Raw genomic sequence first — 26,838 nt, forward strand, 5'->3', positions numbered from 1 at the left:
TTTATTTGTAAAATTTTGTTAACCAATAATTTACAAATGAAGGTACAGAACAATAATAATGGTGCTAAACAGTAAGTAGAACTAAATATTTATTGTATTTTTGTAGGAAACCCACATATAAACTTTAAGGTGACTATAAACATACAGTACACAAATGCACATACATAGTAAATGTTTGTGGCTTTGTAACACCAAGAATATAAATTCCTAAAGTTGTGTAAGATTGTTCTTAGGTTATGACTTAAGGTGGCTAAAATGTTGTTGGTCCAGTTTTGTTATTGGTTAAGAGTGTGTGATTTGACAAAGGCTGTATAGAAGACCTCCTCTGTAGTTAAAAGGGTTAGGGTGTGTGCGAAGGGTGTTGTTTCATATATGTTTAATCTGGAAAATGTGTAAACCTCAGATGAAAATTAATCATTAGTTAAACTAAACCGTTTCAATGGAGGGGGATTTTGACTCACACCATATTGCAGTAAAACATAAGGTCACAAAAATCCAGTTCGAAGTCAAGTTCGGCTGCTTTAGGGATATACACATACTTTAGAGACCATTGTATTTGTGCTTTTTTAAGTTAACCTTGTTTATTCAACTATTTATAAAAGAAATTGAAATTGAATGTTTTTCTTCAAATAAAATAAATCAAATGTTGTATTTTATAGTGTAAAATTGCAGGTAGGACCGGATATTGCCGACAGTCATGGTTTCTTTAATTATAGTGGGGGTAATTCTCTTCTGGGGGGCTTTTCCACTTCCCTGGACAACAGCCTTCACACCCCTCTCATCTACGGGCTCTCTCACCCATCGAGAAATCACTCAAATGGCCATTCTCCGCAAGACTGCAGAAGTATGCCGTGACATAGCCACTGCTGAAGGACAACAATTCACACTGGTTGTAAGGACAAATTTAACTTATATTATAACTTAAAAGTAAAAATCTTTCGTATGGTAAGACTTAACAAATATAACATGTTTGTTAATTATACAGTATTTAAAAATGTGAACTTGGAAAGGTGTCACTTTTACATTTTGTTTCACACCTCCAGATAGACAACAGACTGACTGTATCTGCTGTCCGAAAAGCTTGTTCATCCTCTGTCCTGTCTGAACTAAGATTTTATGGAGCTATTTTGGGAATTTATTTAAGCAATGCCGCTATCGATGCAGTGTTCGTGCTGAGTGCAAAGCATCATGTGGATAATGAGGCTTTCAGAGAGGGGCGGAGCCTCATCACTCAGGGCGTGGCTTCAGTTAAATTCAGCATGCAGCAGGGCAGCTATATCTGTGCCCGGGTCACACTGGGGGGTGTATGTCACACTCTACAGGTGTGTAATAATAGGGTGACTTTAAAAATATAAGTGTATGTATACATTTTTATTTTAAGTTGTCTGAGGATTTTATCAACTCTTGTTTTATTTTCAGTTCCGTTTTATTAATACTAAACCTGAAAAAATGTAACTGTGTAGAGTAACGTATCATTCAGGGCAAGTTAAAGACCTTCCCAAAGAAAAAGACTGATTAGATTTTAAATATCCTATAATTTTTACCAAGTAGACGGTTGTCGGATCTTATAAGCCATTCTGAATGTATGTGTTTGTGTGCAGGATTTCTATAGCCACAGTAACTGGGTGGAAATGGGAAACACTGTTCCTTTCAGAAACCTTACCAGACCCGATTTACCTCTTAACAACCTTGCAGGTATTGTGAAACAAACATAATGCTATGTACTGTAGTACTGTGTATTTTAAATTCAATAAAATTTCCAATGAACTAAATTTTTTTCCCTTATATGTTTACAGACTTAGTTTGCCAGTGTGAATTCTGTGTAAACTCTTACGTTGGTTTCTTATATCTACATGTCCAGGTCCTGATACACAGACGTGCAGAAACTGCATTGGGCAAAACTGTGGTGAAAACATTCTCCCCGAAATATTGCTCCAGAAAAAACTAACCTCAGGATATTTCAGCCTTTTCTTTTCCACAAAACCTGCAGGTATTAAAACTGTCATACCATGCATAACAATCATCTTTCACCTTATACACTGATCTCAACCTGTTTTTTAGGCAAGTGTAGTCATGGTGGGAGTTCTGACAGGACGAGTACAAGAGAACCTGTTGGGGGTATCAATAAAGATGAGATAAGCTCAAGTCATGGTTCCTATCACTATCGTGCTGCTGACCTGGCGATAAACGCTACCATGGAACTGTTGGAGGACATAAGATTGGCTGCAGGCAACTTGGCCTTTCTTGGGTATGAGAACACAGATATTTTAAATAAAGATTTAGAAAGATGTTGTCTTCAATCTTCTTTGGCATTCATTAAATAGTGTAGAATCTGTTGTATACAGTATATTTCAAGATATTGAAAATACCATTGAAGTTTTTGTTTGAAGGAAAACACCACAGTTTTTCAATATTTTACTATGTTCTTACCTCAACTTAGATGAATTAATACATACTTATCTTTTTCCAGTGCGTGCACTTTTAATCTTTGTACAGCGCTTTGTCAGCATTCAGCCTAGACACTTACTCGTGTAACTACTCATGCTTTGGTGGCTTCTAAATTCATCCCTGTTTGGAGTCCTAGAAATGAATGGGGCTAGGCTAAATGCTAACACATTCACGACGTGCTGTACAAAGATTAAAAGTGCAAGTTGAGGTTAGAACATAGTAAAATATTGAAAAAACTGTGGTGTTTTCCTTTAAAAGATGTGTAATAGCTGTCCGGACAATGCAAAATATGAGCTGAAAATTTTATGGATGTCTAACCATAGCCCAAAAATAAATAAATAAATGTAACCAAACACATTGTAATTACAGTTGACTTTGCTTACATGATGGAATATCATTTACCACATCACTGTCTACACAAGTTATTTATGCAAAAACAACATTCATAAACAAATTCAAGGTTATTTTGGCTAGAAGTGGGGGTCTAGTTAAAGGAATTCCACTTTCATAAAAAATTCTGATAATTTACCGCATCATTCAAGATATTTATGTCTTTCTTTGTTCAGTTGAAAAGAAATTAAGTTTTTTGAAGAAATCATTCCAGGATTTTTTTCCATATAGCGAAGTTTAGTGGACCTCAACAATTTACAGTTTTAATACAGTTTAAAATTGCAGTTTCAATGCAGCTTAAATGGGCTTGTAAGATAATTTCCTAAATAAGATAGCACCTCCCCAAAGGACGCTGCATGGGGGCAAAGTGAGTGCGCGGGAAAAGCCACTCTCCACGATTCACAGTGGACTTCCCACTGAGACACATTTGGGTTTCAAAGACACACCTTTAGGGTGTCATACATTTGTATTCTTTTCTCTAAAAGCAAACTGTATATGAAATGCTACATGCACAAAGAATCTAAAATCTGTATCTTATTTGTTTTCTATTGGAATGTCTCATTGCAAGTGGTTACAATGGTCTCATATAACAACAGAATTCAATGTTAAAGTATATGTGAAACTTCATTCAATGTTGATAGACACCTCCCTTTCTAAGCATAAACCAATCACCCACTGTATACAGATTAAGGACAGCCCTTAGTTTTTACAACAACCAATCATTACCAAATTCCTATATGCTTTGTTCTCTGGTTATTTAAGGAGACGTGTAGAAGATTTAGGCGGGACTTTCAATATTGAGAAATGCACCCCCATGATGCTGTCCTAACACAGCATCATGTATTGTTATTTTACTTTGAGGAATCTGTAACCAGATCTTCATCTCCTTACCAGGTATGCAATGGGTTTTCGTTTGATTTTCGTATTCGAATTGGAATGTAAATTGGCTTCTGAATTATGTTTTCTTACCTGGTAAATAAATTGTTACATTTGAATTCATTCTATCTTCTCTGTTTCATTAACTATTCTAAGTTACTACAGGTATTACGAGATCCTTTATCACCATAAATTTACGACCGGGGTATAAATTCATGCTAATTGTCTATACCGATGAACTTAGAGGTTCAGCCATTACTTTACTATATGTGGACTATCAGATGATAAGTCAGGACCTCTGATCAGTATCTCTACTATAATTATAGTTTTGAGTTCTGTATTAAGTTGGATATAGTTGGCTGGGTTGCATAATATTTTCTAATGATAATTAAGGGCACGCCAGCATGGGGCAGTTGCTTCAACCATTTCCTCTGGTTACACGGATAGACTTATTATTTAACCCTAACTAAGTTGTGGGTAATTGTAATGATTATTCGAGGACTATATAAGTCAGGACCTCTGGTGCGGTTAAGTTTAATTATTTAACCCTAACTAAGTTGAGGGTAATTGTAATGATTATTCGAGGGCTATATAAGTCAGGACCTCTGGTGTGGTTGAGTTTATGTTTCAGAACCCGCACAACGGCCGGTGTGGGCTGATATGATATTGGTAATCGAATGAATGAGTCCAATGTTAACATGAGTAAATAGAATGGTCAAATGTTTATCCAAATTCCAAAATTACTAAACGATTTAGCAAAATTTTAGCAAAAAAGTAACAAATAAGTTCTTTTTAACCACTTTTTTTTAGCCACAACTTCTCGTCTTGCCATAGCCTTCTGATCCGCACACAATTATGTGGAGAAAGAGTACTATTCCGATAGCCTGACTACGTCAGACTTTGTACTTCCGCTAAATTTAATTATGCTACTGTACTCAGTCTGAGATACCTTCCATTCTAACCGTTCTCCTCCGGCATCGAGACGGCCGTCCAATCAATGAACAGAGGGCGGGCTGAGAGCCACGACGTAGACGCTAAGCGCCGAATGTACGGTTGTAGTTTGTAGTGGACATGGAGGCACAGAAAGATTTTTGCTCTGTTGTGGAGAACCGACACTTGCCAACTTCAGCCCGAACAAGAAGAGTGTTTGTTCAACATTTTGAATGGAGATTATGTTGTTGCCCTACTACTAAGTTTAATTTATCAACTATTACCGATCGTCAGCGAGAAACTGTGTGCAGCACTGCTTGACGTGCACAACGATCAAGAAATCATGGAAGGGAATTTCATTGTTCACAGTTAATGGTGGAGGACGCGTGGGCAAACATTCTTTGGTGACATTCCTGATTAACCAGAAAATAAGGTAGGAAGATTTAATTTACATATGGCTGTCTGGTGGAAGAGTTTGAGAGGAGAGAGGGGCGTTCCTCCACTTAGACGTGAGGGGAAAGACACCGTAAGGATAGTGTTTACCTAGCTCTGGTCCGATTTACTTTACATAATCTGCAGAAGTCGTTCATAGCCATGTTAACTCCGGTATTTCGCTCGATGGGTTTGTTTTAACATCATACGTGTGTTTTTACAGCAGAAATTCGATGCGGCTGAGCCGGCGCATAACCACATCATATCCAAATGTTATGTGATTGGCTTACATCTAGACCTATGATTTTAAACTTCAGACAAGCCCCTCCCACGAGAAGGAAAACGACTGTCAATTATGCCCAGCCAGACTCTGGCTATGAAGCGAAGCAAAATAGCAGAGGATGGTATTACCAGGCTACCGTTTCGACGTTGTTGTATTGATACTAATTAATGTCTTTGTGTCAGTTTATTGTTTAAAATGTCCCGCAAGTGTGCATTTCACAAATGTAACGCGTGACCTTTCGACGTGATTTCGTATACGTAAGTTCACATGCGTCACATATAGTGCAAGTTGAGAAGTTGTGGTTTAAACGAAAATGACGCTTGTTTCGCTAAATAAGACCCTTATGCCTCGGTTGGGATCAAACCCTTTGAAGCTGCATTGAAACTGCAAACCCTTGAAGTCCACTATATGGAGAAAAATTCTGGAAAGTTTTTCTCAAAAATAAATATTTCTTTTCGATTGAAGAAAGAAAGAGATAAACATTATGGATGACATGGGGGGTTAATAAATTATCAGGATTTTTTATTAAAGTGGAGTATTAATTAACCAGGGCAGTTAAATGACGGCTATTGCCTACAGTACTGTGCACCATTTTGTGTCTAGGCCATTTGGTTAAAAAGCTGCTGTCCAATACACACCCAGCCAACTAAGAACAAGAATACTAAAAATGATAGAAAAACAAAAAAAATCCCATAAAGTCCTGAACTAATTAGGGGCTATCAACTATTTTTTGTCTTTGTATATGTCAGATTAATGGGTCTCAGTCGGACCTCATTGCTGGCTTTTGTGATTGACACCACAGGCAGTATGTCTAATGACATCGAAGTGGCCAAGAGAGTGTCCTTTAACATCATAGACAGCAGAAGAGGAACACCAAATGAACCTTCAGAATATATTCTAGTCCCATTTAATGACCCAGGTAGACCTTTTGTTCTTTTAGTCCTTTATATCTCTGGGTCTTTACTGAATATATATGCGTGTGTGTGTCTTGTACAGGTTTTGGACCTCTTATAAGGACTGAGAGTACTGATATTTTCAAAGAGCGAATCAGGTCTCTTTCAGCATCTAGTGGGGGTGACTTCTCAGAGATGTGCTTATCAGGACTGCTGGTATGTGTATGACAGTGTTTTTTATAAAACCTAAACCCACCCCAAAACCCAACCCTAACCATAACTCGACCCTACAATCAGAGGGAAATGATAAGTGAACAACAATGGTCTAGAAAGAGCTAATACTGGTTGTAAGCTTAAACTTGAAACAAACTGTAAACTTTTTTCAGAAATCTGATTGGTTGATTGAAATGTTGTCCTAGGGTGAACTTAATGTTGCCCTGAGGACATCAACCACTTGGCAAAATCAGGAGAGCCTAGTGGATCTGTGTAGGATATACTGTATTGTAGCCTAAATGTCTTTTAAACAGCATTATTCAGCACTACTTGGGTTCACTAAAGTTTAGAAGACATTTACAGTCTTGTTCAAAATAATAGCAGTACAATGTGACTAACCAGAATAATCAAGGTTTTTAGTATATTTTTTTATTGCTTCGTGGCAAACAAGTTACCAGTAGATTCAGTAGATTCTCAGAAAACAAATGAGACCCAGCATTCATGATATGCACGCTCTTAAGGCTGTGCAATTGGGCAATTAGTTGAATTAGTTGAAAGGGGTGTGTTCAAAAAAATAGCAGTGTGGCATTCAATCACTGAGGTCATCAATTTTGTGAAGAAACAGGTGTGAATCAGGTGGCCCCTATTTAAGGATGAAGCCAACACTTGTTGAACATGCATTTGAAAGCTGAGGAAAATGGGTCGTTCAAGACATTGTTCAGAAGAACAGCGTACTTTGATTAAAAAGTTGATTGGAGAGGGGAAAACCTATAAAGAGGTGCAAAAAATGATAGGCTGTTCAGCTAAAATGATCTCCAATGCCTTAAAATGGAGAGCAAAACCAGAGAGACGTGAAAGAAAAAGGAAGACAACCATCAAAATGGATAGAAGAATAACCAGAATGGCAAAGGCTCAGCCAATGATCACCTCCAGGATGATCAAAGACAGTCTGGAGTTACCTGTAAGTACTGTGACAGTTAGAAGACGTCTGTGTGAAGCTAATCTATTTTCAAGAATCCCCCGCAAAGTCCCTCTGTTAAAAAAAGGCATGTGCAGAAGAGGTTACAATTTGCCAAAGAACACATCAACTGGCCTAAAGAGAAATGGAGGAACATTTTGTGGACTGATGAAAGTAAAATTTTTCTTTTTGGGTCCAAGGGCCACAGGCAGTTTGTGAGACAACCCCCAAACTCTGAATTCAAGTCACAGTACACAGTGAAGCATGGAGGTGCAAGCATCATGATATGTGCATGTTTCCCCTACTATGGTGTTGGGCCTATTTATCGCATACCAGGGATCATGGATCAGTTTGCATATGTTAAAATACTTGAAGAGGTCATGTTGCCCTATGCTGAATAGGACATGCCCTTGAAATGGTTGTTTCAACAAGACAATGACCCAAAACACACTAGTAAATGGGCAAAGTCTTGGTTCCAAACCAACAAAATTAAAGAGCCAGTAAGATGACAATTTTAAGCATCCTATCACTATTTATAAGTCCCGGACAACAGGTTTAAATGCATGCAAGGTCAAAAACCACTGTAATTTTCTCAAAATATAAATTTAAAATTACCCCATTTCTCAGAGATCCCCAAACGATTCGTGTGAAGCCGTTCAACGACTCAGTCTGCCTAAACCTCACCTTTCAGTAGCCTACTCTGCTCTGATTGGTCAACTGACAGAGTGTCTTTGCACAGATCACAGATCAGTCTCACAGACCAACAACAGTGCAACATGCATTGACCTCGTGCTAACATGATTTACTGAGAAGACATTTCCAACATCAATACACATCATTCATTATTAATCCAAGCAATAACAACGACGATTGAAACTAACATTTTACACTCATTTAAGCATTTATGTAAACTAACCGGGTCATAACAAAACCGTAAATGAGCATGCGTTAGCCGTTTGCTAACGTGACTCTCTGACAGTAAATTAACAGTTTAAACACACAACATCATTCATCATTAATCCAAACAATTCAAACGACGATTGAAACTAACAATTTTACACTCATTTAAGTATTTATGTAAACTAACCGGGTCATAACAAAACCGTAAATGAGCATGAGTTAGCCGTTTGCTAACGTGACTCTCTGACAGTAAATTAACAGTTTAAACACACAACATCATTCATCATTAATCCAAACGACGATTGAAACTAACAATTTTACACTCATTTAAGCATTTATGTAAACTAACCGGGTCATAGCAAAACCGCTTGCTATCGTGACTCTGACAGTATATAAGTTAGAGTTTAAACAACGATATCATTCATCATTAATCCAAGCAATAAAAACGAATATAGACATTTTACACTCTTTTAAGCAAGTATGTAGCTATAATCATACTTACAGTTTGTGGTTAGGAGACGCATGTTGTTCCAAATAAAGTGGGTACTGAACCATCTTTCATTGCCAAACGTCTAAATCCCTCCGATAAAAATTAATTTTAACCACTGATTCTTCACAGCCAGACATGTTTAGTATATTCCTCCTTGAAAAAGTCTCCTTTGGTAGTGAAAACAACACAAGCTGAAAACACGGCGTGAGCTGATGTTTACACTCACACACAAACTAGCTGTGGGCGGGTCATAGTTTTCGTTTCTCCCGGGCAAGGCTGTAGGCGGAGATTAGTATCCCATGTGACGTGGATAAGTTTGTGTGACGTGGATAATATCAGGAAGAAGACTCACTCCCTATAACGACTCGTTTCAGCGATTCAGAGTCGACTCCCTACTTTAGAAGCCAATAACTTTATTAATCGTGCACTTTTTGGTTTAACTACTTTACACGTTGTTTAGATTGATGGACAGCTACATGACACACTGCAATAAAGGTAAGTTTCGATTTTGGATCTGTGTGGCTCTTTAATGTTATGGAGTGGCCAGCCCAATCTCCAGACCTTAATCCAATTGAGAACTTGTGGGGTGATATCAAAAATGCTGTTTCTGAAGCAAAACCAAGAAATGTGAATGAATTGTTAAAGAATCATGGAGTGGAATAACAGCTGAGAGGTGCCACAAGTTGGTTGACTCCATGCCACACAGATGTCAAGCAGTTTTAAAAAACTGTGGTCATACAACTAAATATTAGTTTAGTGATTCACAGGATTGCTAAATCCCAGAAAAAAAATGTTTGTACAAAATAGTTTTGAGTTTGTACAGTCAAAGGTGGACACTGCTATTTTTTGAACACACCCCTTTCAACTAATTGCCCAATTGCACAGCCTTAAGAGCGTGCATATCATGAATGCTGGGTCTCATTTGTTTTCTGAGAATCTACTGAACCTACTGATAACTTGTTTGCCACGTAGCAATAAAAAATATACTAAAAACCTTGATTATTCTGGTTAGTCACATTGTACTGCTATTATTTTGAACAAGACTGTATATACATCTCTCAGCTGGCTCTATTGCACTAAACTATTTGACTAAATGCTAAAACTTCATGTTTTTCTTATGGATCTTAGTTGGCACTTGCAGGAGCTCCTCCATTTTCAGACATTTTTGTTTTCACTGATGCTCCAGCAAAGGACTCAGAACTACAGAACACGATTGAAGCCATGATAGAAAGCACCAGATCAAGAGTGAGTGCCTGCTAAACAACCATTGACACTTCGTCCATGTTCCTCAGCTGGAAATGTTGTAATTACTCTGATCTCTCCTTATCAACCAGGTCACTTTCATGTTGACTAAACCCTTCTCATCCCGTAGAAAAAGGGGCGTTCTGGAATCTCAGCGGATTTTATCAAGAGCAATGTCTCAGCCAGAAGTACAGCTGTACAGAGACCTGGCCCATGTTTCTGGTGGACAGGCCATAGAGGTCACTAAGAGTACACTTTCTCAGGCCACTACAGTCATAACAGATGGATCCACCTCCGCCATGGTATGTTCTTACAAAGACTAACAAGGAATACTTTACTAAAAAAATACTAAAATAATTTTGTCTCCCCACCAAACCTGCACTCTAGACTAAAGATCTTCTCGGGTCCAAAGAAATGTACCAGACCCAAAATGACCCGAATCACTTTATAACCGAATCCGACGTGCATAGATAATTATTTTAAAAAGAAAGACCCAACCCGAGCCGAGAAAAACTCAAGTCCGACCACCCGACTGGAACCGAATGTAAACAGCACTGACGTGTGTGCAGTCTGCAACCACATTTGCAGCAGTCAGAAAGAAACCCCGCTGGTCTCGCAACCAATTTGGTGAGCTGCTCCATTTGTTTTACTTTGTTATCTGAAGACGACACCCAGGTAACAGCTTAAATGTACATTACATTTAAAATTCTCAACGAAAATTAACCTACCGCTAGCCACACAATGTCACAAGCGCTCTTGGCAAACAGAGGTTTTAAAAGGACATTGATGCACACACGCAAGAGAGTTCAGGTTTTCAAGTCCGTTTGGCAAAACACATTAATTTTAAATTACCCAAGACCCGATTTTATTGTTATTTATTTATTAAACACAACAATTAATTAAGAATTTCCGGTCATTATTCAACTGCCAGGGCTAGGAGTTAAAAGCGATAAGTTGGAGCTACACTGTAAAAAAATTGTTGCTTCAACTTAAAAATAGTAAGCTACCTGGTTTGATTTGATTTGACTTAAAAATATTAGTTAACTCAAAAAAAAAAAAAAAATTATGTCAACCAATAATTTTAAGGTGAATTGACTCATTTTTTTTTTAGTTGAACCAATTGTTTATACAGGTATAGGAGTTTCACCCTCATTAATTCCACCTTAATTTGCACATGAATCCAATTGGCTGGCGCTCACCCGGCCATATCTCGGGATTTTTTAAATAAATAGATTAAATATTGGCACTTTTTGCTGTAAAGCATTGCAGCATATTAAACCATTGATATGTTTTATAAAGGCGACAGTTCTTCAGGTGATGAGAAGCCCAGCCAAGGCAGAAAACTTTTCTTTTGTGCTGGATTCATCTCTGTCCAATGTGACTTTGTACATCACAGGGGTTTCACCAATTTTTACCCTCTACAGTCCCACAGGTGAGGCAAGATGTCTATAAAGAGAATGATCAGCCACATAATGTAATCTGCTTTTCTGTCTACAGCTATTAAACACTGACTGGGGAGGTAGGAGATTCAGAAAATTCAGAAATGTCAATAAGACACAACAAATGATATTATATTAAAATGCTGTCACATGTATGGGACACAAAATGGTCCAAAAAGCAAATCCATCCATCATTAAAGTAATCCACATGACTCCAGTGTATTAATATATGTCTACAGTACTTAAGTGAACTGATGTGTTTGTGAGAGAAAACTATATTTTGAGCTTATTAAAAAAAGTTGCATATCAATGTAAAAAAAATAAAAAACTGGTCAAAACTTGAACTGCAACTGTATTTATTTAGGGAAAATTTGTATTATTTAGATGTTTTTTAAAAACTCTGCTTGTCACATAAACATTCTATTGACTTTAAATGGCTTGTGAAATACCAACATGTATTCCCAAAATATCCAGAAAGGCTCCAGTGTTTGTTTAATATGATTTGGGTAAAAGCATATCAAATAACTCACATTGCTGACAGTTGTTGTCAAAAGTGATCTGAGTTTAATCTGTTATTCAGGTGTGTCACAGTCTGGTTCAGAGACAGATGGCCCTCTGGGCAGCATCCAGACAGTGGGGAATCTGTGGAGAGTAAAACTCAACTCTGATGTTCAGACTGGGGATTGGAGCATTAGCATTAATGCTACGAGCTACTACAGCATAAAAGTCATTGGTAAGAGAATATGTCATTGTCTCACTATTGTCATTTTGTCTGATTATTTGTTTCTTAAAACAAATAGTATTGCACATGGTGTGCATAAACCCATTTTTTAAGTAGGCTGCTAATAATGGGTTGTAATGTTGCAATAGTAATTTAACTTCGACTGTTTAAAATGTGGTTTGTGTCTGTTGTGTTTGTTTAAATTAAGGTCAGAGTTCTGTGGACTTTCTTTTTCACTTTCTGGAGCAGTCTGAGCGAGGTGACCTTACACCCAAAGACAACCGTCCTCTCATTGGTACACTACTGTGTTTCTTGATTATTATTATTAGCCACATTATTATTATTAGTCAAGCTCAGTTTAACTATTGTATAATCATTTTATTTATTGTTATGTTTTGATATCATCAATGTAGATACTAGATAAAGACATAAATAAACAAAGAGGGTGTTTCTTGTAATTAGGTGAGAATTCCACTTTGTTTCTGTCTGTGACCGGAGAAGACTCAGTGACATTGACCGACGTGTTTCTAGCCGAAGTTTCGGGATCCGACACTGTTAATGGTACCATCACAGCAGTGGGTGGGACGGACTTCCTGGTTTACTTACAAAAAATCCCAGAGGGTGCATTTGTGGTCCAAATGAAAGGACTGTTGAGTAACTCATCCTCACCTGACCGTTTCCAGAGGCAGTCACCCACCCAATTTAGGGGCTCAAGAGTTGCCATAAAGGTAAGCTTAAAGATAGGAAATATAACTTGCAGCTTCTTCATCTGAGCCCTTCAAATGTTCTTTTAAATTAGAGATTATGTCTAGTATTAAATAGCCAAACCCTCTTTAAAAAGGAAATATTTATGCCTTTTTCAGGTTCAGTCAAACGGCATTGTAGAACCTGGAAACCCTTTCAGTCTGAGCTTTACACTGGCAACTAATGCAGCAGGGGGCAACTACACTATCCAAGCCAGGACTGACCGCAACTTCAACGTATCTGTCCCCGGGTCCTTAACCCTGGATGAAGGGGGCAGCGCTCAGGGGACCCTAACACTGATCGCACCCTCTGACACAGAATCAGGCTCTGATGTCACACTCACCATTACGGCAGTAGATCCAGGGTCCACTGACTCGAATTATGTGACATTGAGACTCGCTGTTATGGCTGAGGTACTTGTAATATCAGTAATAAAACCCAGAATTACATTTGTAAACAACATTAATAACCAAACTTTAACTTAAAAATGTTCTCTAATTTGATCATTAACCTGAATTATTAGAGACCAAGCTCCATGATGCGAGGATCCTCTTGGAATTGTGCCGTTTATTACTTTCTTGTTATTTTTGTGTCCAGGTGACTGATTTCACGAGACCTGTGTGTCAGGTAGTGAAGATTAAAGCTGACTGCCCTGTGGTGTGCAGCAGTGCATCATGGGAACTCTATGCCAATTTGACGGATGGTAATGGTACAGGCATAGCCAAAGTGTTCATAAACATCGGCAACGGCTCTCTCAGTACAAGTCAGGTGATGAGTGAGAATGGCACCAATGTGACCGTAGCTTTTTACAATGCTTCCTGCTGTTCTCCGGAGGTGCAGGTAGTGGCTGTAGATGAAGTGGGAAACGTGGGGACATGTTTCACTTCTATAAAGAGGATATCTGATAATAACACAATAGCAATACCTACCACGAACACCATATTTAGCAGATGCTACTTTGTGTCAGTTTCTATGTATCTGTTGCTTTGCAACTTAATTGTTTTCTTTGTGTGGTAAAAAGAAAACTAATAGTGCATCTTTAAGGTCATACTAACATAATTTACTAGATTTTACTATCGCTGAAAAATGTGACTCCACAACAGTTAAGAGTTTTAAAGACTTTCACCTATAGTACACTCTCCCTTTGAAATCCCACCATACACCTGTTACACAAATATTTAATGTGAAAACAGCAGATTATTTTCATTGGTTTCGCTGAATGGATGTACCAATCTAAAACATCAGAGGAACTGATAAAAAATACACATCATGGTCATGAATTGTTTCATTTGTTATTTATTAAATAACTGTGTGAAAATTCATGACTCCTAAAGTTTTCTACATTGTTGATAAGCATTGTCACATTCTCAGTTTGTGTGTATTGATTGTGTATTTATTGTTTTGAGTTGATTTAGTTTTGCTATATCTTTTAGAAACCTTTACTGGCAATAATATGCAATGCTGATTAAATAAAACATCTCCCTAAACAGGTTGTGTCTCAAAGAAAAAAGGTAAAACTTTATCATAAGAGTCGTTTGTTAATTATTTATAAAGATGTTCATTAATGAGTAATAACTCATTAACAAATGCATAATAAATCATTGCTAGGTAGTTATAGCTGCATAAATAAAATAGGTGACTAATGAAAAACTTAAGATATTAACAACACAAATATTTGTTATATGTTAAACATTTTTTTATATTCTTATGATAAAGGATTTAGCACCCACTCTAAAAACAAACGGTGCTATATAGCACCAAAAGTGGTTCTTTGCTCGTAATCATAGAAGAACCGTTTTTAGTGCCATATAGCACCGGTGAAGCACCTGTGTAGAACCATATAGTGCTATGTAGAACCAAATGTGGTGCTATATGGCCCCTATATGGTTCTACACAGGTGCTTCACCGGTGCTATATGGCACTAAAAACGGTTCTTCTATGGTTACGATTCAAATCAACAGTTTTGGTGCTATATAGCACCGTTTGTTTTTTTTAGAGTGTACTATGAGGAACTGTTCAGTGATTTATCTCATTAAAGGGGTCATAGTGCTTTATTGTGAATACCACAACTCTCCCTTTCATTAATGCCGAGTAATACAAAGAACTTCCTGAGGTCCTCAGAAGAAATGTGTTTGGGTATGAATTATGTATTCATGCATTTTTGGTATGGGAATGTTTGGAAAACCTGATATTTGTGTAAGACTCTTGCTGCCATCTAGTGGTCACTACAGGAAAGTTGAGCAAGGTTTTCATTGGCCAATATTACTCCTCCCAGGTAAAAATGTACACTAAAATACACTTTATTTACTTTAAGTACACTTAGTAAATGGACCATTTTCACACACTAATTTTGCACTTTATATACCTAATAATTAGTCTGTAGTACTATAAGAGTAACTTAAAGGGGCGTTTTTTCCGGACAGGGTTTTTATAAATCCAGGACTAAGCGTTAGATATTAGGGGGTGGTTTCCTGGACAGTAATCAGACTAGCACTGATACAATCTTAAAATATATCAATTTCTTTTGTTTTGCTTCAAAATGCACATAAGTAATGTTTTAGTAAGTCATACATGTTAAAACTAGTTAAACTAAGGTCTAGTCCTGGCTTAAGATAATCACTATCTGGGAAACCACCCCTAGAACAATTAAAGTTTACAAACAAACTTTACAAAAAATCTCACACTGGTGTGCATCTTGAGACAACACAATGGAACTGATATGTGTTAAGATATGTCAGTGCAAGATGCGCTTAAAATAAGGGAGCTCAAACTCAAACATGCATTTTAGTCTGGGACTATGATAAACCCGGTCCCGGAAACCCCCCAAATATCATCTAAGTGTACTCTACTGTGCTATTTGAGACACCATTTATTTCAATACACTAAAAATCGGTTTAAGTATTACTGGTATTTAGTATAATTTTTCAAGTGCACTAAGGTACTACTAAAGCAGAACTATACTATGAATAAGTATGTGTGTAGTATTACTTAGCCAAAATAACAACGTTACCTGCTCTTTTTAAGTATATTTAGTACATTTAAATATGCTTTATTTCTTAATAGTACTCAGGATAAACGAAGCAATGTGCCTTGTAATGTAAATGTAAAAAAATACTTTAATCTTTCCATTAAATTTTCAGATGGTTGTTAGTTTCCTGCGAATTCATACCCAACAGTTCAACCTATAAATAATTACTATAGGTTAATGATTAGATTTAGATAAATATAGTTTGTTGGGATCTGATGTAAACTCAGATTCTTTATGTATTTCCTTAGTTACCATTTATTTATTTGTTAATTTTGAGCCAAAAATAAGGACTGCATTTCTCCGATTTGAACTACGGTATCTATGAACTCTACATGGGTGTGAATTGTAAGAACATCAACTAATAACAGCTTTGAAACTGAGGATGTCTATACAAACACTTTATATAGGCCTATACTTTACGATTTCATTACCTTATTTTTAATTACTTATCATTACCCTTAGACCTGTACTAAATAAAACATGATCTCACGGAAAGTCATGTTATAGTCACGCAAAATTTGATTAATTTATTCGTGTCCGTGACACAAAATTCATTTTTTTGTGCCTTGAGCACGAATGTCTTTTTCGTGTCACCTGCACGAATTTCTATAGTTTTCCGTGTTGGTGGCACGCATTTCTTTATTGTGTCATTTTATGTATCGTTTTCTCAATTTTTTATAAAAATCATTCTCACCTGGAGTTGGGGTTTGGGTTAGGATGTCTAAAAATGTAACAAAGTGATTCTAACCTCATCCCCAAGCGACAATGGTAAGAAAATAGAAAAAAACAATGAGAAAACCATACTTTAAATGAAACGAAAAAAAAAAAGTTGTGCAATAGACACGAAAAACTATTTATAGAAATTTGTGCAAGTGACACAAAAAAGCTGAATTTGGTGTCATGGACACAAATAAATAAATCAAATTTTGTGTGACTAGAACACGACTTTCCATGAGATTAGTCTGAAATAAAAACAAAGATGGTGCAGAGGCTCGTTTTAATATATGATCAGTGAGAACCATTATTTAATGATCAATCTCTTTAATGTATTTTTTCTGAAAAACAAATTCTTTGTAACTCTGGCATTACCATTTACATAATTCTGTACATGGAAAAAGAAAAAAGCACTGCTTTAGATACAGAGTAAAATCTTCAAACTAGAAAAAACCTTCAAAATAAAAATAAGAGGAGGTTTACATTACAAATTAGTAGTAAGACATTGTCTGAAGTGCAATGGTATAGCTCAGATGAGTTTAAAAGTGGAAAAAAGATGAAATAAAAATACTTCTCTATCTTCAACAAACAGCAATATCTTTACAGCGAGTAGAGACGTATCCTCTGATGTATTTAAAATTGTAAAAACATATTTACAAATAACTGTATCTGATATATACCTTTTTCCATCACATATATGTCAGCACCAGTACGAAATAAAAGGAGAAAAAGATCGATGACTTCAACGTAAAGCAAACATGTTCTTAATCTTAAACTTGGTCCCAGATTGTTGATATTTGGTGAGCCAGCTGGGCCCCACCTCCTCCCTTTGCAATCCTCTTGACAGAGCAACAACATAACATTATTGTAAAATAAAAAAACACTATTGGTGAATTTATCCCATTAAGACAAAAAATGAAACCGTTTTGCGTCACAAACAAAAAGAAAAATGTAACCAGGGGCAAAAGTCAGTCACAATGTTACATTCCTGTTACATTCCCCAAAGAGCTGAAACTATCAGACTAGACTTCAAATAGAGTTTGATTACAGAGACACCAGAACTATGACATCATACAGCAACACAAAACAGGAAAAAAACTGATATTCATATTTAGGTGGCATTTAGACAGACAAACAAAGTCAGTCAAACTTACCGAGAACTTCATTTTGAAACATCAGGTCAAAACTTGGAAATCACTCAACACTTTAAATGTTTTAAACAATAAATGCAATTTGGTGAACATGTCTGACATGGTTTGTACATACAAATAAAAGGGCCAGATGCTAACATGTGAAAATAAAGCAAACTGTATGATCAAATTTTGAGAAAAAGAATGATAGTGAATGTTATCTGGACTATAAACTGCTTAATGTGGTTATCTCTTTTCGGTTTCAGGATTTGTATAGCACGTATCGGAGTGTCACCGTCTTGGAGGAGCTTGAAGTGGCACAATAACTGAAAAGAAAGGAATTTTCTGTGCTCTAGAAAGCAACTAATAAATATTTGTTTGGTGAAATGAAAGGATAAAAGTGGTATGACCCATCAGCAGAAATACAGTACAGGTACTGTCTTTTTTCCCTTCTATATTTTAATAAAAATATTTCTAACCAGTGTTCACAGGTCATTAAGTTTTTATAATGATAAACAAGAATGTTGCGAAGCATTTAAAGGTCCTAAAATTATTTTTCAGACACTAAATTTGTCCCAGATTATTTGACAACCTTTGCCTTTGTCTGTGGGGTGTTACATTAGACTGCAATCTATCCAATATTGTCATAGTTGTAATCCTCTCTAGCTGCCATTGTGACTCAAGAAACATCCCTGTCTCACAGTTTTACAGAGGGGAGAAAGAAGTTTGTAGCTGCCAAATTTCTTTGAGTAATATTCGCACAGACAAACACGCACAAACACACACGCACACTTCTACCGGTCGCCTAGCAACAGCAGAGCATCCATCTCGCATGCAAACAGTCTGATGTGTTTGCTGTGATGCTCATAGTGCAAACACACACACACACACATCAAGCATTCATACAGATCAAATGTAGAGGATCACAACACATCAAGAGCAGGATGAGAAACAATATGTAATACAGACGGATGAGAGGATGTGTGGTGAATTGGTTGGTTGGAAACAAGGGATTGATAGTTGACAGGCCCACCTGAAATTTTCCACATACTGTATACTTCATGAAAGAGTACGGTCGGAGTAAAGGTTAAGATAGATGAACTAAAAACCGTACATAAAATCTTTCCAAATATCATTTTGCAAGTTTCAGTGCCTCTTGCCCTTCGTACAGTGTCAAGGACATAGCCCAAAACAAAAATTGACAAAATCATTTGTGAAATGGCTAAAATGTGTTTTTGTTTAAAAGCAAAATAAAAGAATTACAACACAGAAGACTGGATTCTTACTCGAAAAGCGACCACCCAAACAGAGAGGAGTTGGTTTAAATATTGTGACAGCACACACATGTAATACACAACATGTAATATATTGTTTAGAATTGTCGACCATGTAATAAAAAAAACAAAAAGAAAAAAAAAATCACATTTTCCATTAAATTGTTCTACTAAAAAAAATATTTAGGCTATTGGTTGGGGAAAAACTCATCCATCCAACCTTCCGTTGTATCCAAATCTGTCCCATCCGAAAGGCCGAACGAAACCCCAGCCCCTGATTGGCTGCCGTAACTGTATGCCAGGTCCTGATTAGACGTCCTCTGGTAGCCCTGAGGCTGACCGCCCGGCATGTACGGCCCTCCCCCACCCGACGACCCCGGCATGCCCTGAGCCGAGCCCTGTCCGAAAGCAGCCATGTTAGGCACGCCCTGGTTCATGCCTGCCATCACCATACCCCTCGGCTGATTGGTCCTTGGCTGCCCTGCCATGTGTGGCATCATGGGCCCGCCCATTGCTGCTGGATTTATAGATCGTGGGTCCACCATAGTCTGCCCACCCATTGTTTGCGCGAAATGCTGCTTGGCCATCCTAGGCTGGCCGCCTTGCATGGCGTACGCAGGATTACTGTTAAACGCCACCATGTCGTTTGAAGTCCTGCCACCCATGGCCTGCATATTTTGCTGCTGCTGTTGCGGCGGCCATGTCTGGCCACCACCTCCCATCATGCTTTGCAGTCTCTGAACCTGGGCAGCTTTGGCCATCGGCGGCCCACCAGGGGCAACGCTGCCGGGTTTCATTTGCTGAGGGTTCATGAGCATGCCTTGACCGTAAACACCTCCCGGCCCTCCGCCGACCATCCCCTGTCCGGCGCCGCCCGCCTGTCTCTGTGCCATCGCCATGCCGGCCTGGTTGGGATGGTGTTGCTGTTGCTGCTGGAGCATTTGACCCATGGCCGGGTTCATACTCTGGTACATGCCTGTTTGTGCACCCGTCTGGCCTCCGTACGCCATGCTTATGTCTCCTTGTGAAGGCATGGCGGCAGAATTTTGTACGGGCGTCATTTGCAGGATCCCTGGGTTCTGTTGCTGCTGTTGCTGCATGAGTCGACTGTTCCGCATGTTCTGTAGCGTCTGGTTCCTCGCCGCCATCTCTTGGGGGGTGCCTAAAATAAAATCAAACAATGTTACAACTACACATAAGTTTAGATCTTATGACATCATCTTGACAAGTTAACCATCTGCTTGCAGATTCATACAGCACCCATTTAACACACTAGTCCTTTTGCATCATGAAGTAAAATGGTCATTACATCATATCTAGTGGGAATGTGTTTAGTTAAAACTGATTGGGTGGGTGGGTGTCTTGCCTTGAAACTGCTGGAGTGGGTATGGATTCCTCTGCACCTGACTCATCTGTCTCGGGAGATGCTGCTGTTGTTGTAACTGGAAAAAGAAGGAAAGCCAAGCAGAAAACAACAGATCAATATCAACATTTCTTATCAGCAATAAAAGAGAAAGCACACATGTAGATTTTTTGGTTCACTAATTATTATTCATAATCAATGTCATTTAAAGCCACACACACCACACATTTTTTGCAGTCCTTTCAATTCATTTTTGCTTGTCAGACTATATGATACAATTTTGCTAAGACCCAATCATGGCATGTTGTGCGTCGGCGGGGCAGTCCCCCAACTGGCTAAAAGGCTTTTTATAAAGTCAACAACATATTAATTTGGGTTCTTTTAATTTTAAAAAATCTAAAAATCCTTCTACTTCTACTGAACAAACAAGTTGATATAGCATGTTGATTACTATATATAACACCCTGTGCTACCACAAAGAATATGCATTGATTAAACGAATTATCTGCAAAATCTGGTACTTAAGCAGTGTTCGAATTATGTCAAAGATTATGGGGGTCCCCTAGCTAAGCCCTCCCGTCATTATAGGGTCGGCGAGATTTCACAAAATAAGATGTGATCCTTAATTTAAAAAACCTTAACCATTTTTACCCATCAAATCAGTGTGAATAATAGTTTAGGAATTTTTTTAAAGCCCCTAACCCAATCCTAAATTTAACAATCTGTCAATTCCTCCAGAAAACAGTGTGAGGTGCACTTTAGATTTATTTCAGACAGAAATCTTTTCAATTTTTAAGTTTCTTGCGAAATTTTGTGGCAGTGCAGAACAAGATTTTTAGATTCATGTAGTATTTTAATTTGAATAAACACTAGTGCAACCCCCAAAATTATATTTTTGTGCTTTATAGGGGTCCCTCAATGCTTATAGGAGGTCCGGGACCTCCTAGCCCCCCTCAATTCGAAACACTGCTTATAAGACAGTACTTCCCAAAGGTTTGTATAATAGAAACCAACGCACATAATCGCTTCCAAAGCGCCCTCAAGCAGTCACTTTTAGAACAACACCTGCCGAGTTTATTTATACTTAAAAGATTGTATAAATTCATGACCTAATGTACTGTTCAATGCATATGAATTTTCAGTTTTGTTTTTCGTTATTTTAAATTAGGTATTGAACTGTGTTGCATTTCAGAAGTGAAAAAAAAAAAATAAGTGAAGTGTCCTAAAATTAACTAACCATGTGATTTTTTTCTTGCAGTGTATAAAGTGGGTAAGGTATTCTTAACTTTAATATAATTGTTGTTTATAAACTGTAATTCATTATAATCTTAATATGCTTCAATATTTAATCACTGTTTATATAAAAAAATAAAAGTTTTTAAATATAGTGGGAGTAATTTCAATGATTAAAGTATTAATATTATTAAATAAAAATAATTAAATATACTGGGAGTCATTTTACTGATTTAGTATTAATATTATTAATAAAAACATACTATTAATAAAAACATACAAATAACTGTCTTCATTCTTTACTTTTAACTGTGTGTTACAGTTTTTACTGGGAATAAATGAAGAGTTTGGTTCCAAAACGCGATAAATGGCATTTTTGGAAAAAAAAAGAGTTAATGCCAATATCAGTATTATATCAGGTCAATATTTAAAAGTAAATTCTTAATTTTATACAAAATCCAATATGCGCCGTGTTATTCTGTCATCTTTTCTCCCTTTTTTCCCAAAACGCAATAAACGCCACTCCTCCTTTTCTACAGAATGCAATAAATCCGCTCCACAAATTACAGCGACCATTCCACACAATGTAAACAAACAACGGCGGCGCATTGAGTACACGGACTCCTACTTTTCCTCATCTACTTTGTACTTCGTGATCAACAAACAAACAAAGAAAAACAAAATAATACTTTAATTGCATTGATAAACCTGTGATGGTTTTCTGTGATGGGAAAGGCACCAAACGACGCAAACGGCGCAAGATGTTAGCAGCCATATATTTGGGCTTCATTTTTTTTCCAGTGACAGTTTATGGAGATGCGTCATCCATCTTGTTTACAGTCTATGCTAATGGTTACAACCAGTTAGTTAATGTCAATCATTGCAACACTGCAAAATCTGTCACTGAAAATCTAACTCACGGCAGACTGCCTCACCTGTTGATTTCACATATGCAAAAGAAAGTCAATCACTGTCGTGTGGTGTAAATGATCCCTCACCTGTTCTGCCAGCAAGTGGTGCTGCTGCTGCTGTTGTTGTTGTCTCTGTTCTCTCATCAGTTGGGCTTTTTGCTGCTCCATGAGATGCAATTGGACTCTCTTCTCCTGCTCCAAAGCCATCATCTGCTTCATCATAGCCGCCTGCTGTTGCTGCTGTGGATTGCCCAGATAACCGCCAGGCCCTGCGCTGTTAGGCCCCGCCGAGGCAACGCCCCCTGGTGCTCCATGAGGTGGCTGAACTCCTCCCGCCTGTCGCGGCATCCCGACCACACCTTGATCCTAAAAAGCACAATAAAGGAAACGCTCTGAGACTGTTCTGTACATCTGCCATTTCTTATAATTGAACAAATGATTGGACTCTCTTGAACAATTCAGTCATTACATTATTGACAAACCCATAATTACACAATATGTTTCTAATTATGTACTTGTAGACTGTAATGAGAGATTATTTCAGGGTGCACCGACACTTGATCTTAAGCCAATAGGGACCAGCTTCATTGATAGTAAATTAAAGTATCTACTAGAGCAGTAATAACAATGCTGAAGCATCAATACCGTAAATTCAATGCACTTGATCCAGACAAAAGCACACTTTTCTTTTAAATGAATAAACATTTGCATTTTACATTTGTACATTCAAGCTACTGTATAGATTTTTAGCATTATGTGTAGCATTGTAGTACTTGAGACAAGTCTTGGTCTCGAGACCGGTCTCAATACCATTTTTTGATGATCTTAATTATTATTTTTTATTTCAAGACCACAACTGCAGGAATTACACTCAACTAGAAAAAACTAAAAGACCAATCTCAAAAACAATTTTTTTGATGGTCTGTGTCTTGTCTCAGTCTCAACTCTCTGTGGTATAGTCTTGGTCTCGACACCATCTGGTCTTGTACTGGGTTAGACTAATAAAATTACTTAAACTACACTATAAGACTCAGTTCCGGACCAAAGCTTAACATTTCAAGACCAAGGGACACCGAAATAGACTTGTTCACAAACTTTGTAACAGGTAAAGATAACTTTGGGCATGTCTGGAGAGATCAATTGATTTGATCCACCTCTTGGCACAAATTACAAACACGCAGGCACCACAGGAGACTGTTGAGAAAAATCTAGACCAAACCGGTCAATAAGCAAAAATCTGTCTGTGCACAGCTGCATGTCTCCAGTTAACAAGTCATGCCGATCTGTGGCGCACTGCACGTACGTCTGTGTGTGTGCAACACAAAGGGGCCAAAAGGGGGCAGTGTTGATCTGTTTTCCTTTATCTTAGGCTCTTTTTCTCGCTCTCTCTGTCTTTCTCACAAGTCATCTATCTCTATTTCTTCCACCTCTGTGCTCATGTCTCCATTCCATTCTCTCTGTTGTTCCCTCTTTCCTGCACATTTCCCTTCACCTCCTCTCGTCGTCTTCTCTTTCAATCTCGCTGCTTTACTTACTCTTTCTCATTACGACCCCCCCACCCCCTTTAGCTCTCTCTGCAGATGGCTTAATCATGTACGGTGTAAGAGATGTATCTCCTTTTCCTGCCGGATAATGCGTGCGAGCCAAAGACTCCTCAGCCGAGCGGAGAGACAGAGATGAGGGGTGAGAGAAAAGGACTCGGATGACAGAAAAAAAACATTAAAGAGAGAGAGGCAGAGAAAAAACAGGAAAGAGGGAGAGAGAGCAGGTAGCCAGGCAACAGTGGCTGTAATGTTGAGCAGATGGTGCTCATAGGAGCCATGATGGACGACAGCGGGCAGCAGCCGAGAGAGAGAGAGAGAAAGAGAGAGAGATTTAGTCTCTCTCTTTTATCCTCTCTTGCTCCTTTTCATCTTCATCTTTTTCTCTTAATTTACATTTCTCGTGTAAACCGCTCTTGATTCTACCATTGTTCGTCGGCATCTTCCTCCTAAACTACACCAGATCATTGAATCCAGCAAGATAAATGGAAATACTGAGTATTTGGTGGAAGATCACATAATAAAAAATACTTTGGTCTGTTTCTAATTCATGGCAGTGACTATTCAAGATCAGAAATAAAATGTATCTTGCTTTAGCCGCACCAATAACAATAGAAAACAACCCATGTATCCTAATCACTCCTAGTGACCTACTGTCCACCTGTCTGCCATTGTTTGCACAAACAGTTACTCCTGCCTGGTCCTGGTCGAACCAGAATTGGACATGCTGGACTGCTCAAACAAACAGTAATGTTTTAAAAGCATCACAGAAACTCTCTCTGGACATTTAACTGGCCCCAGAAAGGTCAAATACGTCATTTCTGTGGCATTAGTCACCTAACAGAATTGCAAAAAAATTATTATCAAAAGTACCACCATCTGCCATTAGTCAGGAACTAAAAGCCCGGAGTATAGTTTTTTACGTGTATGCGAGTGTGTACGCATGCATGGTCAAATGCACAACCTTGCAAAGTATAGTTTATTTGACTCATCCGTGTACTCAGACGCATGCGCATTAGGGATGCACCAATCTGATATTCTGGATCGGTATCGGGGCCGATCCAGTTTTTTTTTTTCTGGATTGGATATTGGACTAACAGGACCGATCCAATTCCAATACTGTGCATTACCCGTGGTTGTTACTGACAAGCGATTAAAAGGACAATCAGGCGGTTTTCCGGTAAATAGTTTTAACAAGCATGCCTTACTAAAAACATTGCTTATGTGCATTTTGAGACAAAACAAAGGGTCCTGGTGTATTTTAAGATATGTCAGTGAAAGTTGTTTTCAGTTTGGACAGCTCTTAAAAAATTTTTGTCTAATCCCTTTCCAAGAAACCACCCCAAAGTATTATAAAAGCACCATCAACGTTATATTCAAAGTCTTCTTAACACACTCGATAGCTTCATGTGAAGGAACAAACGCACATTTACAGATATTTTTACGTAAACTTAGCGTTTATGATGATTTAGTCGCATCAACTCTGCACCCAGGATTGTGCATAAAAGGTCCGGTCAAGCACATAATTCCCAAAATAACCTTCTGCACATTAAAGCTTTTTTAATGTGTCAGTTTTGCGCAATTACGGAAAATATATTTAGCATTCTTTTAATTGACCAAACTTACCCATTATATGTTCTCCTAAACGCTGCCATGATTAATAATTACTAATGTTGTTGCAACTTGTAAATCAATTAAAATTATTGGTTTTTAAATTTAAAATTAGTGCTGGGCAAAGATTAATCGCGATTAATCGCATACAAAATTAAAGTGATTTTTGGCATAATATATGAGTGTGTGCTGTGTCTAATTATTAAGTATATTTAACCACACACCCATTCATATATTCATTTCAGAATTGTTTTATTTATATATCATTTTTACAAATTTATATTTAATATAGAATATATAAAAATATAAATAAATATTGTTAATGTTTCTAAAATACATACATGAATGTGTGTGTGTGTATTTATTTATACATAATAATTACACACAGCTAGGGCTGGGATAAACGATAATTTTTTAACGATTAATCTAGCGATTATTTTTCGATGCATCGATTAATCTAACGATTCATTTTATCAGTCCGATTCGACTTCGATTCTCGATTATCTACCCATTATTTAACTAATAGCAATTTATACATGTCGATTTACATATCGGAATGTAAACATTTCAATATATGTTTATTGCTCTTAAAATTTCAAAATAAAAAAAAGATTATACAAGTGCAAAATAATGCATTCTTAGTCAGAGGTAGCATTCAATAAAGCGTTTGCAGTCCATACTGTGCAGTTTAGTAACAGTATAAAAATCTCAAGTTCAAATTACTTTATTTTACATGCATTTATGAGCAAAACCTCTTCAATGTGCATTTTGATGGTCAGTGTAATTTTTATAACTTGATTTGTTTAATCCACATTGTTTTCGTGCTGTTCTAGTCCATGTAATGACAGATATAAACACAATTAGACTTAAGAAGCACATACATTATTAAATCTCTTTCTCTTAAGTTTATTAGATAGATGAGGACTCATTTACTGCTGTACTGAGAGTGAATGAAAGCGCAGTCTTCTGGCAACAGTGACATATTTCATTGCTTTCTGTTAAATTGCTCAAAGTCATGACTGTTTAAAACACACTTGGCATCACATTCATGATTTTATGGATTTTATGACACTT

General features: G+C 37.4%; 2 protein-coding genes across 3 annotated transcripts in view; one reads left to right on the forward strand and one right to left on the reverse strand.

Annotated features, from left to right (window-relative positions):
• Positions 1-697: 697 nt before the first annotated feature.
• LOC135746681 (von Willebrand factor A domain-containing protein 7-like) lies at positions 698-14,046 on the forward strand. The gene is made up of 15 exons (XM_065265337.2): positions 698-892; positions 1,044-1,322; positions 1,602-1,695; positions 1,862-1,990; positions 2,062-2,248; positions 6,109-6,278; positions 6,356-6,468; positions 9,942-10,058; positions 10,148-10,357; positions 11,355-11,487; positions 12,075-12,227; positions 12,424-12,510; positions 12,678-12,943; positions 13,079-13,372; positions 13,557-14,046. Exons 1-15 carry the CDS (start codon positions 698-700, stop codon positions 13,974-13,976), a joined length of 2,847 nt encoding a protein of 948 aa, XP_065121409.1. The 3' UTR covers positions 13,977-14,046.
• A 2,933-nt stretch (positions 14,047-16,979) lies between these two features.
• The window catches only part of maml3 (mastermind-like transcriptional coactivator 3), a 126,171-nt gene continuing 116,312 nt past the window's right edge, over positions 16,980-26,838 (reverse strand). For both annotated transcript variants that reach the window (XM_065295635.2, XM_065295634.2), the window contains exons 3-5: positions 22,700-22,978; positions 20,472-20,547; positions 16,980-20,267 (exon numbers count right to left, since the gene is read on the reverse strand). In XM_065295635.2, coding sequence (XP_065151707.2) covers positions 19,294-20,267; positions 20,472-20,547; positions 22,700-22,978 — 1,329 coding nt within the window. In that variant the 3' untranslated portion in view covers positions 16,980-19,293. The remainder of the gene's footprint in view (positions 20,268-20,471; positions 20,548-22,699; positions 22,979-26,838) is intronic.

The sequence above is a fragment of the Paramisgurnus dabryanus genome, chromosome 4, assembly GCF_030506205.2.
Source record: "Paramisgurnus dabryanus chromosome 4, PD_genome_1.1, whole genome shotgun sequence".
In the NCBI taxonomy this organism is placed as follows: domain Eukaryota; kingdom Metazoa; phylum Chordata; class Actinopteri; order Cypriniformes; family Cobitidae; genus Paramisgurnus; species Paramisgurnus dabryanus.